Source organism: Delphinapterus leucas, chromosome 2 (assembly GCF_059928025.1).
Source record: "Delphinapterus leucas isolate spDelLeu-1000000601 "Yukka" chromosome 2, BTC_Dleu_Yukka2, whole genome shotgun sequence".
Classification (NCBI taxonomy): domain Eukaryota; kingdom Metazoa; phylum Chordata; class Mammalia; order Artiodactyla; family Monodontidae; genus Delphinapterus; species Delphinapterus leucas.
The window spans coordinates 62,628,479-62,647,145 of record NC_143130.1 but is presented as its reverse complement, the minus strand read 5'-3'; the positions used below and the strand labels follow the sequence as shown (position 1 = coordinate 62,647,145).

The 18,667-nt window shown below is 38.0% G+C and overlaps 1 protein-coding gene across 3 annotated transcripts; it reads right to left on the bottom strand.

Annotated features, from left to right (window-relative positions):
- Positions 1-791: 791 nt before the first annotated feature.
- RCN2 (reticulocalbin 2) lies at positions 792-17,276 on the bottom strand. 3 transcript variants are annotated; one of them, XM_022580125.2, is made up of 7 exons: positions 16,916-17,276; positions 16,430-16,535; positions 13,662-13,858; positions 6,551-6,664; positions 3,158-3,254; positions 2,145-2,287; positions 792-1,624 (listed from the first exon to the last, which is right to left on the bottom strand). In XM_022580125.2, the coding sequence occupies exons 1-7, from the start codon at positions 17,081-17,083 to the stop codon at positions 1,472-1,474; spliced, it is 978 nt and encodes a 325-aa protein (XP_022435833.1). In that variant the 5' UTR covers positions 17,084-17,276; the 3' UTR covers positions 792-1,471. The 3 variants fall into 3 exon arrangements, with proteins under 3 accessions (XP_022435833.1, XP_022435832.1, XP_089763094.1); XM_022580124.2 differs by having other exon boundaries at positions 2,145-2,284; XM_089906968.1 differs by having other exon boundaries at positions 6,551-6,652.
- Positions 17,277-18,667: the final 1,391 nt, after the last annotated feature.

Sequence of the window (18,667 nt, the reverse complement as noted above, 5' to 3'; positions counted from 1 at the left end):
GAAAACCATATACTTTAGATACCAGGGTAAGCAAGCTATCACTAAAGTGTGAGAGGCTACAATTTGCATTCGCGACTCACATCAGCAGAGGTGGGAGCAGTAGAAAGGTAAGCTGATGCAGTTAATTCTATTAGAAAAGGGCTTCAGATTTTCTCTAATAACTCATAAAGACTGGCTGAGCCCTCCAGTGCTGTGTGTGCTATAAAGGAGACAACTTTAGATTGGGAAAAGATTAATAGAATGCATAGCTGACCTCTTCACCCACAAATAAAAGTAATTTAAGAAAACAGAAAAACTATCTGTGAGTCAAAGCTATGAAAAAATGAATTTCTCACCTTCTCACTTTTCTTACTCCCCACAAAGGTAATAAGTTGACTTCCTGAATAAGGTTAAAACTGACCATTTAGGTGTGGACAAATGCTTATCAAGTATGATTTTAATTTCAGTATGACTGATCTTGAGTTCTACTGCTGGTAACTAACCAGCTCTACTGGTGATTTCAACCTGTGTAGTTCTTATGATTATTTCTAGCCCCAAATAGCAAGACCACATTTGCCACAATAGCAACTGAAATGTGTCAGGTGCACATTCAATTATAATGATTCTTTTATCTAGAAAAAAAAAAGGCAAAATAAGAATATGCAGCAAGAATATAATTTAACAGAGTTTTGAGAACATTCACTCCCCAAATAAAATACAGGAATGGATGAGGTGAAGTAATGTATAATACAACAAAACTTTTGCTAAATTCAAGGTTTACGTGAAAGATTAAAGAAAAACAAACACACATATAAAAAGATAGGACATTTCATTTTTAATCAGTCAAAAAAAAGAAAAGAGTTCTGGACAATGTCAAATTCCACACACCATAATGCTATAGTTACACATTAAATATAATTACTATCTATACATATGCAAAAATATAAAGTTCTATTTCATACAATAAAACCTTTTATAGAAACCATTTTAAAATTAAGCAGAACTTCTCAACATTAACATGTGAGGCATAAGTCCTTCTAAGGTTCCTTTAAAGGTTTTAAAACAAAAATGCTAAAACTAAACACAATGTCCTTCTGTCAGTTCCCAAATTAAATCTACTTAAAACAAAAATTGATAGCTCAGTCATATACTACTTAAATAACATTGTTCAGCCACCTCTAGAATCCTCCATTTTTTCAAGTATGGAAACAGAACTCAAATATTCCATAATACAGTACTAAACAAATGGAATATTTAGGAAAGACTATGTTGTCATATGGCACGATATTATTTCATTTCTTCAATATGTTTTGAAATAAATATCAGGTTTTTGTTTTACGTTTCTTCTAAAAGGCCAAAATTTTAGTGTACATTAATCTTGACTGTGGTAAGACGTAAGAATGTAAAATATAACATCAACATTTTATCACAAAAGTAAAGCTGGTAACAAACTATAAAAGGAGCCAGTACTCTACTCAGATATACCCAGGGATTAAAGCTCATCGTGATAGAAATATTCATCCTGAAGCTGTCTGCCATAATCTGTGGCTTCGCTGGTAAGAAACAAGTCCTGGTTCTCCAGAATCTCTGCTTCAGACAGCTTTCTGTCACTATTCAAATCCACTTCATCAATTAGATGAAGAGCCTTTAAAATAAAACAAAACAAAAAGGTGTCAAGTGTAATAAGCATTTTCGGCAAGATGTTCACATTTTAATGTGATTTGATTTGTCAAAACCATTCAGGTATGCCAAGTACTCATTATTGTCTAAGTATCTAAAAATATTAACCATTGTGACCAGGTCTGTCTACGGAGTCTCTCATTACCTCCTTCCTTAATTTCTGCTGGGTTCTGCCTCCTCCCAACTCAAATCCAATTCAGGATATCTCAAAGTAAAGCAAAATTAATATAACTCATTTTGAGCCCCTATAGGTAAATACAAATTTTTATTATTCTATTGTGCTATCAGATTAATACATGATACAATCTTAACTTCTTTGTGCCCTTGAAAATCTAAAACAGATCATAGATTTAAATCAATAAATAGCAATGCATTATTCCTAAATAAATAACTCCACTACTTCTTTCTTTGGCTTAAGATTTTGAATTTCCTTTACTACCAGTACCGCCAATTTGGGGATGAGAGAGTAATTCTGTAACACTTACCTCTTCTTGTGCAATGCCTTGATTGTTGGGTACTACCCAAGACAACAGCTCTTGGGGATCAAGCCTGCCGTCAGCATCTTTGTCATAATCATTCAGGAATCTATCTTTCTCAACGAGTATCCACTCTGGATCTTCATTTGCTGCTTAATATATTAAAAAAAAACCCCAAGAACATAAACATGCATATGCAAGAATATCACATGTATCCAATAAGAAGTTTGGTATACCCCTAGAATAAAGGAAATGAATTTAAAGCTCACCAGATAAAGGAGGCCCAAAGAAACAGAGGTACTTAACTGAAAAGTCCTGAATTAAGTATAAACTCTATAGTAATTTTCAAAAGTGATACTCAGAGTTTTAAAATTGTTGCTTATTATCACAAACTAGTAATTTTGGTAACTGCTGCTACTTGTTCGGATACAGTTTTCCCAAGTTTGAGCTAGGTAATGTTTTTACGTACATCATGTGACTAAAGCTTCCTGCGTGCTCTTACAAAGCAATGCCATGTGTAATTTTAAAGTGACATTCACAATAAGTGATGCTTTTAAGCAACAATTCTGAAAAGACAGCTGCTTTCAGAAAAGGCTGCATTTAAAAACTCCTCAAATTTCAAACACTCAGTAAGCCACCTTCCAGTCTTACTGCAGTATTTATAGGATTCTATATTTTCTTCTCTTTCAAGATCTACATGCAAGGGTACAGAAGTCTATTTAAAAATATCAACCTTTACTTCCTCACCCATTTGGATTAATGATTACATTGTATTTGTTTGAAAAGGAATAAAAATGCTTGGATCTAGATGTGGAACTAAAAGTAAGTAAAAACAGCATTCTCAGATAAGCTTTAAGTTCCTTTGTTTCCCTCGTATTTTACTGAACTTGGCAGAACAAGGAGGAATCAGGCCTAGTTCTTCTTCCATTTTCCTCTGTCAAACAGAACTCTCAATGAGCAAGACTGTCTTTCAATTTCTTTCTTCTTCCCCACCCCCTTCCACACATCCCCAAGCTACTTACTTGGGTCCCGCCTGTAGTCACCAAGAAATTCTTCCAAACTAACAAATCCATCACCATTTTTGTCATGTTCTTCTAAAGCCTCTTGAATGACAAATTCCTATTGCGTGTCCGTTCACACACACACACACACACACACAAAAAATTAGTCACAAAAGTTTCAATCCCACCACCATCTGAATCAATGCTACTACAGAACTTATTTAGGAATAATTATTTTGGTTGTCCATAGTTGCAAGACAATCTTTCTAAACACTGGAATTTAGAAGCAGGAATAAAACCCCAAACATTAAGTAGCTTAAAATTCAACATCCTTAAGTTTCTATTATTGAGCACTCCACTTCACCCTCCTGAACAGCCTCGGCACTAAACTCACACTCCTATTTTCTGCACATTACCCTCCTGAAGAATGACGTATCTTACTACCTTTGTGCTTTAATTCCACTTTCCCTCAAATCTATTAACAACCCCAAAAGAACCGTTGTCTCAGATGTCTTTGAATAGAGCTGCTGTTCTACCCCCAGACCTGAAATGGGGCAGTCCCCTATAAAACCTCAACTTCCCTGCTTCTTCTTCTACCAATCTACCCTATCCACACCAGATTGCCCCCAAATCTGTTCCTCACGCTTACCAAGGCTTCTTACCAACCACTCTCCTCTGACCCAGAGACCACACCCTTTCTCCTTATACTTGACCCAAGATGACCCATTTAATGGCCAGCTGCTTCAGTACTTCCCTTATTATATTCCTATATCCCCTTGTACCCTCTTCTTATTATGCCAATCCCCATCTAGTATCAGACTCACTTCACTTTCTCCTTTATTCCAGAATCAGAGAAAGATACAAAAATAGAAACTAGTCCTTGTAAATTAATTTGCCATTTTGGTGGGGTCTCACTGCAGCTTGGAAGTCTATCTCTGCCTCACCTTCCCTAACATACACTCTACAGCTGTTTTTTGAAACCTCCATTTTCCTTGGGCCTCACCCTAACTCTCTCCAATACACTCTTGACAAAGACCCTCCTGTTTTTCTAAACATGGTACAGGTCTTCTGAAATGCTTCCTTGTTTCCCAGTATTGCATCCTCACCTTTAATTACCTCTATATATGCCTTTTCCTCTCATCATTTTAGGCCTTTGATCTCAGCAGTTAAAGCTCTCTCCCCCTCTTCTCTAGGGTGAAGCCCTCAACTGTCTTCCTAGATCCCATACTGCCCCATTTCCTGAGTGCTTTCTTTCACTCTTAACTCCAGCCTCTCCCAAGGCTCCAATCTCTTTTTCACTAGCTCCTTCTTCTATGCCTTTAAAAACATTCAAGTCCCCAATGACTATGCTGCACTCTTTAGCTACCATCCTGGTTTTTCTTTTCCTCTCATAGGTTATACCTTACTGTTCTCGTTTCCTCATTACCTACTGCCACCCAAATACCTTTCAATCTGGATTCTAGCATCACAACTATAATGAAATGTATTCTCAAAAGTCTACCATTCTAGTCAAACCCAGGGGCTTTATCTACATCTGTATGAAATAACACTGAAATACAAGTTGTTGGCGTTTTTTAAAATCAAATATTACAGATTTTATATATAGAAACCAGGGGATCTTAACCTGGATATCCAAAGATTGGTTTTAGAGAGAGGATCTGAGAATCTCTTGAAATTATAATCCAATACTTCACGTGTATGAGCATGGACATACATAGGATTTTTCTGGGACACAGTATATAGTTTGCATCATTATTTCTTAAGGAGTCTGTGACCCAGTAGAAGAATCACTGATCAAAATGATTATTCCTCCATTCAAGTAATCCTCTTGGGAAACAATAGTTTGCATCATATTTTTTAAGAAGTCTGTGACCCAGTGAAAGAATCACTGATCAAAATGATTATTCCTCCATTCAAGTAATCCTCTTGGGAAACAATAGACTTATTACAATAATGTTGCCTTGGTTAAAATAATTTTTGGAACTACGTGAATGAAAATATCTTTAAATTCCAAATTTTAATCCAAAGTAGAATCACTTAGTTGATCTTGTACTCCTGCCTTTTCCTATATCAAACATATCCTTAAAGGGAAAAAGGGATACGCAAAAACAATTAAGGTAAATAGGAATTAATGAAGCTGCTCTGAATGAGACACCAATTTATGGTCACACACCTTATATGCTGCCATCAAGGCCAACTCAGCACAAAGAACATACTTCCCCATACTGACACACCCCATTCTGCAATGGGCTTTCATTGTTACGCCAGCCCCAAACCTCACAGTCATCTCTGACTCTTGCCCCCCTCCCTTCCCGTGCTTAGTCAGTCAACAATCCTGTCTATGCTTTCTTCAAAATGTTGGTCAAGTCTAATTCATTCCATTGCCACCTTGTATTCCGGGGCCATAACATATAATGCCTAAATTATTTCATTGCTTTCATTGGTCATTTCCCTCCTCAGTCTTCAACTGTTCCTTATTCCTCAATCAAGATCCAACATCCTCTGCCTACCATGCTAGGGCTCAATTTTTGGCCCTAATTGGCCCTAATTAAACAAATTGTGCCAATGTTCTTAAACTAGGTCATGAAAAACATATCTGCAGCCTGGCTAACAAGGTAGCAGCATCTGACCATGACCCATTAAACAAAAAGCTACATCTCCCCTCACTGAAATGTCCAGGGAACTAAGCCACATGGCTGGAGGCTGATGCCAGGCAACAGACCTCAATATAAATGTTTAGCCTATTTTTTAAAAGCCATGTCTTATATTAATCTTTACCCTCCAATACGATAGTTTCTGTTCTCAAGAAGCTTATCAAGTCATAGGAGGGACTTAATCAGTGTTAAATTAAACCTAGAGTCCAACAAAATTTTGAAGAGCTGGTACTTCTTTTAAGCACTAAAGGGATGAGAGGACTCATTATGCCTAAAGTTGCAAAAACATCATTAGTCATTAGCAGCTGTACTCCCTACCCTACCCCCATACACCCTATGAAAGGGGATCCAAATGTGATACATTTTCCCAGACCAAAAGTTTTCACAAGTGATGCTGTAAACTAAATAGGAGGTTCTAGTGTTACTAATACTGAAACACCAGAGGAAAGTCGGAAAACTACAAAAAGACAAGGAAGGCACTGAAGATACTGTGGTTATGAAACAGAAACTAGCCAGGGAAAGACTGATGCTCATATATGTTACAGAGATTAAAGAAAACTCATTCCTTACCTTCTTCCTCCCAATAAGCACACCCCACCAGAAAACCTCCTTCTTCCCACTCCTTATCTTAAGCAGGGAAAACTAGATCTTCCTGTCTCTCAAAATTCTGTTTGCCATACAATTCATTTTAATTACTTTGTAAAAGCAAGTTTTAAAGTTCTGGTCATTCAATAGTCATCTTGAAATGTTTCTTCCTTACCGTCATGTAATCAACTTCTTCAGGATGCTCAAAAGCAATAAATTCTTCAAGATTCAAACCAGGACCTGAATCCTGGTTAGCTTTTTCAAATCTCTTCTTGTCCTTTAAATGAAGCTTTGAAAATTAAATATTGAACACGTTTAAAGGTCTCATCCATACCATAACATCATTAAAAATACTTCGAAAAATACAACTATGTGAAATCTAAAGTACATTTACACCCATTATCATATTTTATCTTCACATCATCCCTCTGAAGGTAAGTTGGGCAAATAACAAACATTTATTAGAAGCAGTACAGAGACACAGGCTCTAGAGTCAGAGAAACTCAGATCTGAATTCCAGCAATGCCACTCACTAGCTTATTACTTAGGGCAAATTGCTTAACCTCTCTGGTCTCCTCACCTATACAACTGGGATAATCTGACACCAAAAGCAAAAATAAACAAGTGGGACTACATCAAACTAAAAGGCTTCTGCACAGCAAAAGAAACCATCGATAAAATGAAAGCTACTGAATGGGAGAAAATATTTGCAAATCATATATATGATAAGAGGCTGATATCCAAAATATATAAAAAACTTGTACAACTCAATAGAAAAAAACCCAAACAGTCCAACTAAAAAAATGGGCAGATCTGAATAGACATTTTCCAAATACATACAGATGGCCAACAGGTAAATGAAAAGATGCTCAACATCATAAATCAGGGAAATGCAAATCAAAACCACAATGAGATGTCACACCTGGCTGTTACAAAAAAGACAAGAAATAACAGGTGTTGGTAAGGATATGGAGAAAAGAGAACTCTTGTGCACTGTTGGTGGGAATGTAAATTGATGCAGCTACTACGGAAAACAGTATAGAGATTCCTCAAAAAATTAAAAATAGAACTACCATCTGATCCAGGAATTCCACTTCTGGGTATTCATCCAAAGAAGGTGAAAACACTAACTCAAAAAGATATATGAGCCTCTATGTTCACTGCAGCATTATTTACAATAGCCAATATATAGTATGTCCAATCACGTAAGTTAGTTTACATGACGGGCATACACTGTCACGTGCGTGCATCCTCTACAAGTGGTTGTGCTTTTGTGTACTTTATTGTACAATACTGTATACAGTACAGTAGTACAGTATCTTTATTTCAAGCCCAGGATGTCCGGAAGCAAGCGTAAAAGCAGTGGTAATGTAGCTGGTACTGCTAAGAAGCACCAAGCGATAACAATAGAAACAAAAGTGAAAATAATTGAGAGAGTGGAACGAGGCGAAAAGATGGAATTGGAGGCCCAGAGAAAGGATGAAGAGAGACAAAAAGAAGTAACTAAAGAACTGAAGAGATTCACGATACAGGAAATGGCAAGGGGATTTTCATTATTTGAGGAGGCACTGTTACTTTTCGAGGCACAAGACCCAAACGTAGAATGGTACACGAATGGTACACGAATGGTACATCAATTTGCAGTAGCCGTTCAGAGTGCAACCCAGTGCTACCGTGTCATCTGTGACAAGAAAGAAAGAGCTACTACCCAGGTATCACTGGATCGTTTTTTCAAGACGGTAGATAGAATTGAATCCAGAAAGCAACCAGAACCTGTGGCATCAGCGTCAGGCGTGAGTGAAATTGCAGCTTGCCCTCCATCTCCTATTGCTGACGATCCTTCAGCTCTACCATCTCCCACCTCCTCTCCCTCCTCCAGTCAGTAACTCTTCTTGCCTGTTCACTCGATGCCAGCCCCAGTATGCCAGCTGTTGTACTGCACTACTGTACTTTTCAAGGTACTGTACTGTAAGATTAAAAATGTTCTCTTGTTTGTGTTTATGTATTATTTGTGTGAAAAGTATTATAAACCTATTACAGTACAGTACTATATAGCCAATTGTGTTAGTTGGGTACCCAGGCTAACTTTGTTGAACTTAACGAACAAAACAAATCGGACTTACAAATGGAACTCATTCGAATGTAGGGGACTTATTATTCAGCCATAAAAAAGAATAAAATCTTGCCATTTGAGACAATATGGATGTACCTTGAGGGCATTATGCTAAATGAAATAAGTCAGAGAAAGACAAATACTGTATGATCTCTTATATGTGGAATCTAAAAACAAACAAACAAAAAACTCCCCCCAAACCAAGCTCAAGACACAGAGAACAGACTGGTGGTTGCCAGAGGTGGGGAGGTGGGGAGATGACAGAAATGGGTGAACTGTTTTTTTTTTAGTTTAAATAAATTGAACAATTTATAATAAATAAGAAAAAAAATCTCTGTTAAGCAACTGGGATGAGAATTCCTATCAAGCAATTAGAAACCTTAAGTATTAGGTATTAAACAAATGTTACATATTACTATTATTGATAGAAAAACTGAGATTAAAATAAAATGATTTATTGAAAGGGATGTCAGGAAAACAGCTAAAATATGTTGAACTTGGATCCTCCCTGTTCTTTCTACAGTACTACACACTATCTTCTTTAACAGTCTCAATAATTTTTTTAATGTCCCCAAAGCAATAAATTTAGACTATGTATTAATTCTTGGTATGTCTATTTCTAACTATTTCTGGTCTTCAAAATGACTTTTCAAAAACAGGTTAACAGGTTTCAAAAAATAGTCCTTTAATGAGAATACTTTTGATAAATGTACATAATATTTGGAAGTCTACTCTTTGTAGGCTCTTTACAGTGCTAATTCTGTATGTCCAGCTAAAACACATCAAAAGCTGAAAAGGGCCTATCTTGAGGTCGAGGTTAAATAATCATACCCTCTTCTACTTTCTCACACCCATCTTCCTTTTTTTCCCCCAAGTACACTCTGATAGGAAATCAAGAAGTAGCAGCTATTAGGGACAAGGCTGCTTTTAATGAATTTCTCAAAGGTAATTCTGTGATTAAGAGCCTTGGAAGCCAATAGTGGCATATTGCTAATCCTGCATAAATTCTATTTTGAGAATTTCTGGGAATAACTTTCTATAAACTTAAAGTGTATTAAACTGCACATTTTTGAAAAAGTACAATTTCAAATATTTTAGAAGCTCTTAACTTATGTGATTCACTGTTGAAAAGAAATACTCTTTTCGGTTTTTTGGAATACTAGAGGTTAGGTAGCAGTCATTTACTGAAACACTAGTTCTTTTACGATGATTGATTTACAGTGGAGAGGCTCATTTCTTTCCCCAAAGAATTTGTCTTTTAAACATCCAGATTCCACTAGCCAGTTATATCCACCCAGTCACGACAGGGGGAAAACACTGTTTCCAAATAGCTGTTTTAACTTAACATTTCATAATGAGGTACTTTGTTGAGTCAATCAAGTTCTTTTTGAATAAATCACTATTCAAAATACTAAGTGCTTAGATTTCCTTATGAAAGAACCCTTCAATTCAGAGCAAGAGGTCCATGTTTCAGCAGAGGGAGCGGAATTTGGCCAAATTTGCCTATGGAAAGAAAGGATCTCTTTCAACAGCTAAGATTTCTTTAAAAAAAAAAAAAAGGTATTTTCTGGTTTACATTTCTCAGTTTTAAAAATAAAATGAAATAATGTGATTTTTAAAAGTTTTAGTCATTTGAGGAACACAATTTAAGAGACTCATATTAAAGAAGCCAATACACTGAAAGACGTTTTTCAAAGTGGCAAATTTCTAAAAGAGAACAACAAAAGACTATCAGTTTCATAAAACCTCAACACTTTTCTCTTCTGTATAAAGACCTTGTATTTTAGTCGAGAGTAGGAAGTACTATACACAGTAGTAAAAAGATAGAAACTACCATACTCGTTTATTTTATATTGTAATAGAAACTTGTGAAGAACAAAACTGCCATCTTTTGGTAGACTAAAAATTTTACATGAGTAAATATGTAACCTGTGATACCAGAAAAAAAGCCTAGGTCTTATTCTGATTAACCACATGCAAGATAATATCTTATATAAATAAATGTTGCTTATACATGCACATTCAGCAGCTGGCTTTAGAAGTTAGAGCAATTGAGCTTCTGCCAGGTTGGTCCTCAAACTTTAATTATCCTGCTTAAAAGTGCTGACTATACTTGTTCATCAGATCATAAAGAAATGCTTTTTCAGACATTTCACAGCCTGAGAGGGTCATTATTCCAGGCTATCTGTATTCTCTATATGAAACATCAAAAATAAGATAAAACTCAGGTATCAAGTTGATTTTTGTTTATTATTAGGCTTCCATATAGAAACATTTTATTTTATTTAGATATCCAATTACTTTTTATGATTATTTTATGGTATAATGTTTAGTCTGTTACTTCGATTAAGACCGATTCATTCTTCATCCTTGATTTTTTATTTTGAATAATAATGCAGCTGTGTCTGGGTTCATCTTTACACCCCACATCCACTTTTAGTGGGTTATATCTATATATATCAAAATCTAATAAAGTATTATAAATAGAACTTCATGCAGAGACATATTCCTGTGTTGTCAAAGAATAACCATTAGGACTCCCATTGAGAAGTGTTCATTTTAGGGATCCATAAATTCCTTTAGGCTATTAAGGTCCATCTAATTCATTCTTTAAAAGTAGAGTCTTATAATCAACATGTACTGAGTACCTGGGTGGGGAACATAGCATTAGAACTAGACATCTTTTAAAAGAAAAACTGTTTATAAATACTTTATATTAACAAGTCATGTACCTCTTCAAAGTGAAGATTTTCTCCTCAACATCATGTATTATTTCATCCCACACCCCCAACCCCCAAAAGAATACAGATTTTAAAAACCACACACGTTTCTTATTTTTGATGGGATGCTAATTGAATCTTTTGAGTGAAAAAAAAAAAAAGGACAGAATCTAATTCTAGTAAGATTTTAAAATACTGTATTTAACTTCTGTATTATTCTCTGGAAGGGAAGTCATAGTATCATACCATGGTCTGGTTTTAGAAAAGTCTTGGAATGCGAATGATGCTTTTAAGATGAGTTAATTCCTATAGTAAAGGAGAATAACTAGTAGACAAATCCCAGATCTCATTATTATCATTTGTTTTCTTTTTAGCACTAAGTAGTGAAAAGACTGATTTGCACTCTTTTCAGTCTGCTGTAAGATGAAGACCCAAATAAGGAGAAAAAAAGGAGCAAAGACATTTTTCCCCTATATATTAAATCCTAACTAATCTAAAGCTGATATAGTTAACAAATGCTTAAACAACTTTCAAAAGCTGATTGTATATAAATATTAAAGATAAACATGTGAATCACACCTGCTTTCTTCAACAGTATTCTTTCAAACCAACACAGAAGAGTTTACCAGTCCAACTGCTACTCTCAATATTTATTACTGTTTCTCCATACTATTATCATTCCCATTTTTAGATATGAGGAAACTGAGGCATAAGGAGGTCTGACTTAACCTAAAGCTGCACCACTGTTAAGTGGTCTGCCTGAATGTGAAGCCAAGCAGACTGGCCCCAAAGCTGGAGCTCTTAACCTCCACACCAGTGGTGTATGCATAGCATATGCATAATCATTAGCAGAGAAACAACCAATTTTGAGTTAGTGACGGCCTACAGAGTCCAAGTGGACAACATGATTCTAAAATACATAGCATATACACTGATAAAATATGGCCATGGTAAAAACTAAAAGGTAGATACTAATAATGGGATAGGTAAGTTAAGGAATAGAGGAGCCTCAAATGTTTTCCAAGCACCCTTGATTAATATTTTGGGACACAACATTTGCAACAAGGTGTTTGGTTTTATTTTTTCCACATACAAAAAACTCTTTTAAAAAAAGTCTTTACGGCTCCCCTGGTGGCGCAGTGGTTGAGAGTCCGCCTGCCGATGCAGGGAACACGGGTTCGTGCCCCGGTCTGGGAAGATCCCACATGCCGCGGAGCGGCTTGGCCCATGAGCCATGGCCACCGAGCCTGCGCGTCCGGAGCCTGTGCTCCGCAACGGGAGAGGCCACAACAGTGAGAGGCCCGCGTACCGCAAAAAAAAAAAAGTCTTTAAAATTACCTCTGAAGTACAACAGTATTTGAAATAGTAATTTCTCAAGCTTATAGTAATTTGTCTTAAAAAGTTCCTAGTAATTACTAAGTAAAAAGTCTTTAAAAGTTCCTACTGATTCCTAAATACTGTCTTCCTCAACTCTGCTTAAGAAATATATTTCAACAAATTAAACAATGAGACACAACAGAGCTCACAGTGATACTGAATCTTCAAAAATAAGTTATTTTAAATGGTGCAGCCACTATAGAAGACAGTATTGTAGTTCCTCAGAAAATTAGAAATAGAATTACCATATGATCTAGCAATTCCACTTCTGGATATATACCCAAAAGAATTAAAGGCAGGGTCACGAAGACATATTTGTACACCCATGTTCACAGCAACATTACTCACAACAGCCAAAAAGCTGAAGCAACTCAACTGTCCATTGATTGATGAATGGATAAACAAAATGTGATATATACATATAATGGAATATTATTGTCTTTAAAAGGAAATTCCAACACATACTACAACATGGACGAACCTTGAGAACGTTAAGTTAAATAAGCTAGTCACACACACACAAAAATGTATGATTCCACTTATACGAGGTACCCTGAATAGTTGAATTCAGAGACAGAAAGTCGAGTGGTGGTTGCCTAACAATGTGAATGTACTAAACAATACTGAACTGCACACTTAAAAGTAGTTAAAATGTAAATTTTGTTATGTGTACCTTACCACAATTTAAAAAAATTTTAGTTATTTTATATAAAACTACGTGCTTAAAAATGGGAATAGGCCTCTACAGTCTTCTTAATATAATAATAAAACCAATTGTTCAATAACAAAAAAAGTAAAATATTGAGATACATATTCAAATTACACTAAAAAAGCAACCCTGGAAATGGGGACAAATGATGCAGCTGAGAAATACAGATGCAAGGATAACTGAAGTAGTCCAGAGTAAGAGTCCTAAATCTGGCTAGAAAGGAAACCATCAAAATGACCACTGAAGTGAAACAGGTGATTGCCTAGAGAACAAAGCAATCAATCTATGACCTCAGGCCTCTTGTGCTCACTCATGCAGGAAGGTAAAGTGAACTGATAGGATCAAAAGCTTGTGCACTTGTACTCACCTGCCTAAAAGACTCCTCTTCTGTATCATCCAGAGCAGTGTTCTCATCAAAGTCGATTACGCGATCATACATCTGAATATTGTATTCATCCCACGACACACTACCATCACTGTTTTTATCATATTCAACAAACTGTTGTTTCGCTTCTTGCATAGCATAATGTTTAAAAGACATTTGAATCCATGAACTGAGTTCACCTATGAGAATTTCCCAGAACACAATGAATGTGATAGTAATTCTGATACTTAAAACGAGTGAGAATTTCTAAACATTCTTTAAAAGAAGAAAAAAATCTTTAATGTATATAAATAGTGGGTGAGAACTGGCCTAGTTGTATTCATAGAAATAGGAGTAGGAGGTGGGGAGAGCGGTTTGGAGTCTTAAGAATGTTATAATATGTGATCTACACAGAATGTAAGCTCTTTGAGTACAGAGAGTTTTGGTATGTTTTGGTATGTTTTGGAGGTACTCCAAATGCCTAGAAAGCACCTGGCTCAACAAGTATTTATTAAATAAACTACCAATTGGCCAAAATAGCACTTGACTTTTAAAACATATTATCCAAAAAATTGTAGATAACTTTTGCTAATTATCACAGATATCTCAGGAAGCACAAATATTTGAATAACTGCCCATTTATTTTAATATGTATTGGAAAAAATAGTGTTCTTCATTTATGAAATATAAAGTTTTCCTTTAAAATACATTTTACATTAACTTGAATCAAGACTATATTAAGGAAATAATAGATAAGTAAATAGGGCCTAAATTGTGAAAAATGTACTCAAGTGACTGAAGTTTGAGAAATATTGTTACAGTACATTCCCTTTAACTATGTCATAAAGCATCTGGAGGAAATTTTAAAAAGTTATGGGTAGCAATTATGATTTATGCCCTTCTTATAACAGCTGTCTGTCTTAACTGGGTACCTGAAGACATAGGGGAAAAGTTTCTAAATCGCAAATGTCCACTTTCAGATCAACTTTTAAAAATCTATCATAGGAATATTTACTATACTGCGTTATAGAAAAAAGGGGAGGGGAAGAAAAACATGAATATTTGCAAGGAAGCAAGAGTACCCATTTGGTTTAAAGATAATACACCATTTGGTTTAAAGAGTGGTACTCCTCTATTGGTTTGGGGGAGGTCAGGTGAATAGAAAAGTAAAGACACGTTGTCTCTCCTGAAACTCTAAATCAGGGCAGAATAATTATGGCAACCATGTATTGAACAATTATTATATATCAAGTCCTCTATATACTTTGTCTCTAATCTTCAAAACAAGGCAATTATAATAATTGTTTTACAGTTCAGGAAATTGAGGTTAGGAATTGAGGACTCACGGCTAGTAAGTAGCAGAGTCTAGATTCAAACCTATGTTTGGCTTCAAAGCCCAAACTGAACTTAGCTGTTTCTCAAGAACCTGAGTCCAGTCCTGGCCCTTAAAGTGCAAATAAGCAAAATTCCCTGAACAGTCCTCAAGTGGAATGATCATCATGGCTTAACAGAATACAGAACGAAACAGAGGTCAGAAACAGGGGTTCATACTTCAGCTCTGCCGTAAGGAATAAGTTTACCCTCTCTAGGTTTTGTTTTCTCATCTATAAAATGAAGATTTGGACTAAGTTCCTTTTAATTTTAACTTTTTAAAAAGCTTACTATTAAATATTTGAACACATGTAGGCCCTTACAGATAAATAGCACCAAGTCTTCCAAATCAACTTGTTTTATGTGCTCTCTAGTGTAACAAAAGATGGGCCTATTCTTATTGGATAATTAATCTAAAGGTTCTGTTGTTTGTTTTAAGTACAAGGAACAAAACCTTAATATTCCTGAGGGCACCAATGTGAATACTTCATTGACAACACATCTTGAATTTACTAATCAGCTTATAATTCTCTCTCCAGCAACTTCATTCTTCAGATGCTGAACAGCATTTAAATAAGAGTTATAAGAAAACAGCTCCTGAATTTTTGTTGAGGATCAACTTCGAAAGTTGATCGGGTTCATCACATGAATTAAGCAATGAGGTGAGGCAGATGCACAGCAATTTATTTGGAATATTCTTTTAAGAATCTGTGCATTTCATTTCTGACTCTAGAATCTACCTAAGAGCACTCACTTTGGTTTTTGTTTCTTTGTTTTTTTAAGTGAAGGATATTAAAGACTGAATTAAGTGCAGGAGATATGGGTTCTAATCCTGGCTTTGCCACTCATTGGAGCAAGGCACTTAATGCCTCTGGGCTTCAGTTTCTTACAAAAAGAGGTGGACATAATGATTCTAAGGCCTCTATCAGTTATAATAATTTGTGATAAACATAATTCACATGCAACAGGTCCTTTTCTACTTGCTTATAGAAAGAAGCAAGTTGTTAAGATTCTAGTGAAGCATATATCAAAAGAGCTATAAACCACTTAATGCCTTAAGAAGGTTTTTAGCATGTTTCTCTAAAGTGAATCATGTTGATATTGATAAAAAGTCATGTGAGGAGCAGGGCGTTTGCTCTAGGTATGACTTGCCCATGCCATGTAGGGTCAGTGATGTTTATATATTACTGGAGAAAGCACTGAGTGTTAGTTGGTATCCTATGTCTAAAGATTTCCAGGTATAAAACCTACTCACCATGTCCTTTTTTCCCTCTCACACAGTACCTGTAATTGATTGGAACACTAGAAATCTACACTCAACAGACACCCTGCTTAAATGTTTGTACTTCTGGCTCCTACAAAGGGCTGTCTCCATTGTTAGTTGTGTAGGACGTCCTTACTTTCGGTGAGAAAGCCATCTGAGTCCAAGTCAATTTTCTTTATGATTGACTTCAGTCTTTTGTGTTGCTCTTCGGGGGTGAGTTTAACATATTCATCGACTTCTTCCTTTGGGGGGTAAGCGATATACAGGGGGTGGTCAAGCATTACTATCAGGAGGGCAAAATGGTGGAGAAAAATAGAGCTACCCTTGCCGAGGGCTTTTGGGGTGACCCACACCTGCTCTCCAAGGCCCCTGCCCCCTACACAACCTCAGTGATTCTGCCTCTTGTAGGGAGGGTAGAAGGGATCCGGCTCCTCGGCCGCGCTATTTTCTCAGCCTTACAGCCCCCGGGGTCCACGGGAGAGTGAGCTGCGCCCCGCCCGGCCCCCATTGTCAGGCTGCCCCGGCCAGGCCTCGCCCGGCCGCCCCCTTTGTCCCGGGACAAAGCCCGCGGCGGCCGCGCTGCGAGGCCCGGCCCTCCCAGCCCCCGGCCTGGCCGCCTCACCTTGCCGCCCAGCAGCGCCTCGCGGTCGTAGTCGGCGCGGTGTTCTCCCTGTGGGTAGTGCAACTCCTCGGCCTCCCCGGCGCCGGCTGCCGCGGCGCACAGCAGGAGCAGCCCCAGCGTGGCGGGCCTCGGGCCCAGCCGCATCGCGCCGGCCAGCTGCGGACACATAGAGAGGTGAGGAGGGAGGCGGGAGGGGGCTCAGGCCGGCGACGGCGCTCAGCGGGCGGCCGCAGAGAGGCGGCGCGCGGTACGTGGGGAGGGTGGAACCGAACGCGAACAGGGCCGTGGCCTCCGTTCCTCGGGTGATCCTTGGTTGAAGCCCGAGCGACAACTGCGGTGATGCACCAGGCGAGGCCGAGGCCTATATAGCCCCGGCGGAGGGGCGGGGCGCCAGGCCGCGCCGATGATTGGACCGCACGGCGCTGGGGCCGGGCCGCGGCGATGTGGCGGTCTGCTGCGGGCCCAGAGGCTACAGGAGCCTGGCGGTCGGGGCCGGGAGGGGAGACCCCCGGAGGAGCTTTTCCTTGCGCCACGACGCCCTCTAAAAGACACGCCCCCACCCCACCCCCGCCCTGTCTCTTTCCGTCAGCCTCGTTCCTACCAGAAGCCCCCTGTCCACTCCGTGTGTCCGACCCGGTTTCCATCAATAAGAAAGGCTGGAGATTTGGGTGAAAATAATACAGTACCTAGGAAAATCTTTGTTTTTGCCAGTCTTTAATGTATCAGTACTTATTTATTTGACCAGAGAAGGACGAACGAACCCAAGTACTTAAGCCAGATGTTTGTATGTGATGCTCAATTTCGCGACTTACAAGTTCTGTGAACTTCGCCAAGTTACTTGGCCTTTGAAAACCTGTTTGCTCATTTATAAAATGATCATAGTAATAAGACTACCTTAAAGGGTTATTATGAAGATTAAATTAAAATAATACGCGTTTAGAACAGTACCTGGCACATATGGTAAAGTGTTCAAGAAATGTAAGCTTACATCATGCTGCTAGAAAAGCAAAAGATGGTTGCGCAGAAGGAATAGTTTAGTAAGTACCTAGGAAATCCTTTGCAGATAGAATGCATGTGCACGTGGTTTTTATTCCATGTCTACCTACAGTTCTGTGTGATTTCTGCACCTCATCCCAAGCACAGTAAACTCAAAGTAATTTGTAGGCTGCAGCTTGAGCCCTTTTCTTTCATTGATTGGTCCACTTAAGATCAGGCCTTTTCACACAGAAGAAAAGGCTTTCTGGGTCCTCTCACTTCTCACAGTCTCTGTTTGGATTGGGTGCAAGAATTCTGCTCCAGACTGAAAAACTGAATGGGCACAGGTTGGACAAATTTCCTGGGTCAGGCTGGAATTTTATTTTTTTAATCAGAGACCATTGAAAAGTTTAGAGAACAAAGAGTAAGTTCAGTGGGATCTTTCCAGTGTTATAAAGATCAGCACAGAATAAAGTTTTAAGTTTCAGAGTGTAAATATAGGCAACACTTCAGCGTTGATTTCTCTAAAACAAACAATTAAAAGACAAAAAAGAAAAGAAAAACTTTTATCTGTTTTTTTTTTTTTCGGTATGCGGGCCTCTCACTGTTGTGGCCTCTCCCGACGAGCAGGCTCAGCGGCCATGGCTCACGGGCCCAGCCGCTCCGCGGCATGTGGTATCTTCCCGGACCTGGGCACGAACCCGTGTCCCCTGCATCGGCCGGCGGACTCTCAACCACTGCGCCACCAGGGAAGCCCAAGAAAAACTTTTAACACTT